Source organism: Lactuca virosa, chromosome 8 (assembly GCF_052849685.1).
Source record: "Lactuca virosa cultivar CGN04683 chromosome 8, Lactuca_virosa_CGN04683_v6, whole genome shotgun sequence".
NCBI classification, from domain to species: domain Eukaryota; kingdom Viridiplantae; phylum Streptophyta; class Magnoliopsida; order Asterales; family Asteraceae; genus Lactuca; species Lactuca virosa.
In genome coordinates, this window is record NC_136433.1 from 125,120,299 (window position 1) to 125,125,773 (window position 5,475).

At 35.8% G+C, this 5,475-nt stretch overlaps 1 protein-coding gene across 2 annotated transcripts; it reads left to right on the forward strand.

Moving 5' to 3' along the window:
* Positions 1–2,515: 2,515 nt before the first annotated feature.
* Positions 2,516–4,727, forward strand: LOC145134541 (protein CIA1-like). Of its 2 annotated transcripts, none has more exons than XM_079069377.1 (9): positions 2,516–2,914; positions 3,006–3,152; positions 3,257–3,475; positions 3,558–3,622; positions 3,696–3,761; positions 3,835–3,906; positions 4,016–4,148; positions 4,212–4,295; positions 4,399–4,727. In XM_079069377.1, exons 1-9 carry the CDS (start codon positions 2,714–2,716, stop codon positions 4,468–4,470), a joined length of 1,059 nt encoding a protein of 352 aa, XP_078925503.1. In that variant the 5' UTR covers positions 2,516–2,713; the 3' UTR covers positions 4,471–4,727. The 2 variants fall into 2 exon arrangements, with proteins under 2 accessions (XP_078925503.1, XP_078925504.1); XM_079069378.1 differs by having other exon boundaries at positions 2,518–2,914; positions 4,402–4,727.
* Positions 4,728–5,475: the final 748 nt, after the last annotated feature.

Below are 5,475 nucleotides of genomic sequence, written 5' to 3' on the forward strand. Positions count from 1 at the left end.
AACTATCACCTATTCCTACGTCGGACTTAAACGGACTCCTTCATCGCGAGGAATAGCTCCAAATCTTCGCCTTCGAGATCACCCGCTTTCATTTTCAAGATTTCCATATCAGTTTTTGTTTGAATCACCGATTGTGTTTCTATCATTTTTTTGTTCTACCCGACTCAACATCTCCGCCTTCGTTTCTTGAACGTGCACATAACGATCAAATTTACTCCAAATTGATCCATACCACTAGATCTCGAAGCCGTTGAAGCCGCTTTTTTTGCTTTACTTCTTCCAACAGGTCGACGAAGAGGTTGCTCATCTTCAATATCGAGCGGATCATCGTTGATGTCGAAATGTGTTCGCCCGTCCGATTGTTGAGACGTTCCGTCAGAGTTTCTTGAACGCTTTGAACCGGAAGATTGTGAATTTCCTTCCGTTTGCTCCTTCAATTTCAGAGCATCTTTCAACTTTAGCCAATGTTTCACATACGGAAAAGCTTTGCGTGTTGGCGTTATTTTTTCAAATTGGTCCAAAGCTGCCTTGAAGACATCAAAATCGTTTGCCCCACTTTTTCGTATGTTTAGGGGGTTGTTGTAAATTCCTCAAAATTCGGTGCACTTTAGTCGAATATCGCGCCACTTCGAGCTAATTTGATCGGGATTTCGGCTTTCACTTCCCGTTAGCTCGTAAAACACCGCACGAACTTTCTCCCAAAACAACCAAAAGTTTGACTATCGCCTTTGATTGGGTCTTGGGAAGCCGAAATTCGTGCATCGACTAGCTTTTCTTCTTCCTCTTTTGTGTATGGGACTTTTTCTTGGGTGGTGTTGGGTCGGACCGTTTTTTTTTCTTTTTAGGTTGAGGTGGTGGTGAAGGTTGAGTTTCCGAAACAAAATCCGACGAATGAGGGGGTTGTGATGGTTGTGGTTGGAATTGTTGTTGTTGGAATTGTTGGAAAGCTTGATATTGTGAAGTTGTTGTTGGAAGGCCGGGAAAGCTTGATATTGTTGTTGAAAAAGTGTTGTTTGTTGGATAGGGGAACCGGTTTGAAACAAATTGACAAAACCACCTTGAGGCGATTCCATGGTCGGGAATTGGCGAAGGGTTGTGTCTAACGCCAAAGCGTTATCGGATTTGCGATTTCTATAGTTTGGAGGGGTGTTTTGGTTGTGAAAATGTTGTGGGTATTTTGTGTATAGAGTAAGAAAAGAATGGTGTAAGAAATAAAGTTTAGAATGAGGTATTTATAGGTGAAAATGGTATGTAAAAAAAATTATTTAAAAAAGGAAAAAAGAAAAAAACAATTTTTTAAAAATTTTTGGCCGTTCAACGGCTAGTCAAATGGTCAAAGAAGAGGAAGAACCTTATTGGGCGTTTGGTTTCGACGTCCAGACAATGCACCACCACGACCACGACCGGCCGAGATAGTGTGCACGGCCGTGGTCGTAGTCCAGCTCAACCACGAGCCACCTCGTTAGGTTGGTGGGTGTGGGCAACATGTTAAGACATGTTATCATACCCAAAATTTGCCAACTCATATGCTATGTCATCTTTAACACCATTTGATTTATGTAGGAAATGGTATGCAAATGTTATAACATGTTAAGAGCTACAGAGAGAGTTAGAGAGAGAGTGAGATAATGACTTTTGATTGGTTGATTCTCACGTTACTTCCCGTGACCATGATAACATTTTTTAACATAACACCAAATAACATGAGAGGGGGGCGGTGTTCCGGTGTTATGACGCCGTTATGGGAGCTGCCAAATCAACATAACGCCTTATAACGTTGCCCATGCCGAGTAGACTTAAAGATATAGAGGTTGACCTTAATAGTAAGTACACCGGATGGTCTAACCAGCCTAAAACTAAGGTGTTGTTTGTTTTTTGGAAAAAACCTCTTCAGACCTCTTATTGATGCGCGACGCAGCACACGCGCAACACTTTTCATCTCGCAGCTGTTTGTTTTTCAGAAGTCTTCGGATTAAAAAACCTCTGCGCGTGCTCTTCTTGGCGCAGCACTTGTTTTGCCTCTTCCTACCTCTTCCAACCTCTTCTTCTTCTTTTTTTCTTGATAAAATATTGATTATATATTATTGAAATCTTATTTCACATTTTTTTTTGTTTATTCTTGTTGAATTTTTTTTCTTTTTTTTTATATTGAATAATAATAATTTGTTGATGAAATATCATTATTTTATGCTAAAATATCTTTATTTTTTTAAAATATCATTATTTTTTGCTGAAATATCATAAATTATTGCCGAAATGTCATACATTATTAAATTTTCGGTATTAAAAAACTATATTCGGATTATAAAATCAGTTTATTTTAATTTTTTAATATCTGCAGCAGTATGCAGATGTTAAAAAAACAAACTCGCTTCTTATTACAGTCTGCAGCCGTTTGGTCCACCTCTTCTACTGCAGAGGACTGTAAAGGTGGTACGCAGACTTTATAAATTTTTGCTTAAAAAAACAAACAGAATGGCTTATTTTGAGTCAAACTACTTTTTGATTTTCTTCGGGGAAAGGGGAAAGATACGCAAAGGTTTAAAACTGTGTGCCGATTTGGAATATCGGAAAAGACACGAGGCCGCCACACGCTCCCTGTCAAGACTCGAGAGTTCCGGTGTTCACCAAAACCACCGGCCAACGCTCTGCGGATCTCACCTTCAACTTCAATCGTCAACCGCCGAACGCCGGTTTCGACTCTACTTCTGTCATGACTTTACTCGAAGAAGAGAGCTTAAAACTTACCGAAGTTCAAAGGCTTGAAGGTCATACTGATAGGGTATGGGGTCTAGCTTGGAATCCGGCTACTGGAGCCGACGGTGTACCTGCTGTCCTCGCTTCTTGTAGCGGGGATAAGACTATCCGAATCTGGCAACAACGGAGCCCTTCCTCTACTTCCTTTGATTGCAAGGTTTGATTGAAAATTTTCAAATTTGTACAAAATTAGGGCTTCAACTTAAGATACAGAAAAGTTCAATGGGTGATGTTTGAATTTTGTTTAGGCAGTATTAGAAGACACACATAGTCGAACAGTTAGATCATGTGCTTGGTCGCCATCTGGTAAACAATTAGCAACTGCAAGTTTTGATGCCACTACCGCTATTTGGGAACAGAATGGAAGTGACTTTGAATGTGTATCCACTTTAGAGGTACTACTCAGTACTCACCTCATCATTCTAATATTGTTCATAATCTGTTTACGTTACTTATCAACCAAATGTTTATCTTATATATGAGAATGAGTATCGTATAGGGGCATGAAAATGAAGTGAAAAGTGTGTCATGGAATGCATCTGGTTCTCTTCTTGCAACTTGTAGTCGAGACAAATGTGTTTGGATTTGGGAAGTTTTACCAGGAAATGAATATGACTGTGTCTCTGTTCTTCAAGGACATACACAAGATGTTAAAATGGTTCAGTGGCATCCAACTGTTGATGTTTTATTCTCTTGTAGCTATGATAACACCATTAAGGTAACATTATTTAATTCCATACAAATAATTCAAAACTTTCAAAACAAATTCACATGATATTCTATTATGTTTTTATTTTCAGGTTTGGGCAGATGATGGTGATAGTGATGATTGGCATTGTGTGCAGACTTTAGGCGAATCAAATAGGTATCCAACACTCATTCTGTTAACATTTTGGTGAATGATGGAATTTAATGAATCAGTTACAAATGATTTTCAGTGGACACTCATCAACAGTATGGGCATTATCTTTTAATAGCACTGGAGACAAAATGGTTACATGCAGGTATAGTAATAGTATTTAATTGCTAATATAACTATTTAAAATAACTTAAAAATAATTTTGGTGAAATTTTCAGTGATGATCTGACCATTAAGGTGTGGGATGTGGATATTATAAGTTTGCAATCTGGTGATGGCAATGCATCTTGGTAAGAATAAGATAAGATGATTTCTTTTTCCTTTTTATTTAAAAAAAATGATTTCCTGTTATGTATTTTGTTAAATAAATAAATAAAAAGTATATTTTTTGTTTGACAGGAGACATGTTTGCACGATGTCTGGTTATCATGATCGGACAATTTTCTCTGTCCATTGGTCAAAGGAAGGGATAATAGCTACTGGAGCTGCTGATGATGCCATTCGCTTATTTGCACAATCTCAAGATCATTCGGTAGGTTACCTGTGTTACTGTGTACTTCTGGTTACATGATGGGATTGATTTTTGGTTGTTTAGGTGGATGGAGCTTTGTATAAGCTGCTTCTCAAGAAGGAAAAGGCTCATGATATGGACATAAATTCGGTGCAATGGAGCTCTACTGTAAGTCAAGAAATAGCAACCTACTTTTGTTTATTTTTTTTATTATATTTATAGCAACATACTTTCATTCCTTTGTATTACATTAATAGTTTTTTTTTTAAAGCAGGGGAACAGGCTTCTTGCTTCAGCAAGTGATGATGGGACCATCAAGATCTGGAAGTTGGAATCGTTTTGACTTTTGAACACTGTAATATTCTTGTCAAGGAAAGTATTTTTCTTAAATTACATATTTGCCCAACACTCTTTTCAGCAACTAGACTCGTTAAAATTTCATCTTTATTAACCCCATAACCAGATTTTGTGGGTATTTTTGGCATATGCCAATAAACAGATATATTTTTCGAACCTGAAAAACGAGATTTGAGTTTGTTGATTACATGATCTAAGAACTGAATATCTTGATTCTTGAATCCGAATTTTACATTTTGAGAATTTGTGTAAAGCTTCTTATATTTTATTAGTAGTTTTAATGTAATTCTTGGGTGTTGTCATCTTTTCTTGACTTTGGAGTAGATAAGAATATTTTCTATTTAAGTAAATAGGGTTGTTCAAACATAACATTACATCATAATTAACATCGTTAAGATTATTAAATCACAAATCTAAAAGTTCAACTTCTAATTTTCATGTTTGATTTTCAAATCTTCAAAATTGACATCTAGGAGTTGCTTTCATTAATTAATTGCAAATCTAAGTCATAACTGTAGTTCAACTTAGTCAAGATGTTTAAATCAATAATTAACTAATTAAATGAATATTCAATCATTCTATATTTCAAAAATCCACTTCAAACTTGATAAATATTCATTTACAAACTAACATTTGAAGCTAACATATTCTAATATAATTATAATCAATGATTTTGATCTAGACCAATAACATAAATTGTTTCATCTAATGGATTAAATCAAACTTGCACCAAATCTTGGAATTCTATACTAATCTTCAATCAAAATTCATATTTAAGAAGATACCCTAAATCTGTAATTTTAAATGACAAAAGTGGTGAAATTTACTACCTCATAACCTCTTTTTTTTTTTTTTTTTTTTTTTTTTTTTGGTGTTAGAACTCCTATAGAACTTCATTACTCTTCTCAAAACTTGAATTCTCTCATCAAAATCGATTTACCTCTGTTATCCACGGTAAAAAAAAGGTCCCAAATGAGGTAAAAAAAATTAA

What these genes read in the sequence shown, in the direction of transcription:
- LOC145134541 (XM_079069377.1), top strand. Translation starts at nt 2,714, where the DNA reads ATGACTTTACTCGAAGAAGAGAGCTTAAAACTTACCGAAGTTCAAAGG. An exon ending in CTACTTCCTTTGATTGCAAG is followed by an intron (nt 2,915 to 3,005) that starts GTTTGATTGAAA and finishes AATTTTGTTTAG; the next exon opens with GCAGTATTAGAAGACACACA. An exon ending in CACAATCTCAAGATCATTCG is followed by an intron (nt 4,149 to 4,211) that starts GTAGGTTACCTG and finishes TTGGTTGTTTAG; the next exon opens with GTGGATGGAGCTTTGTATAA.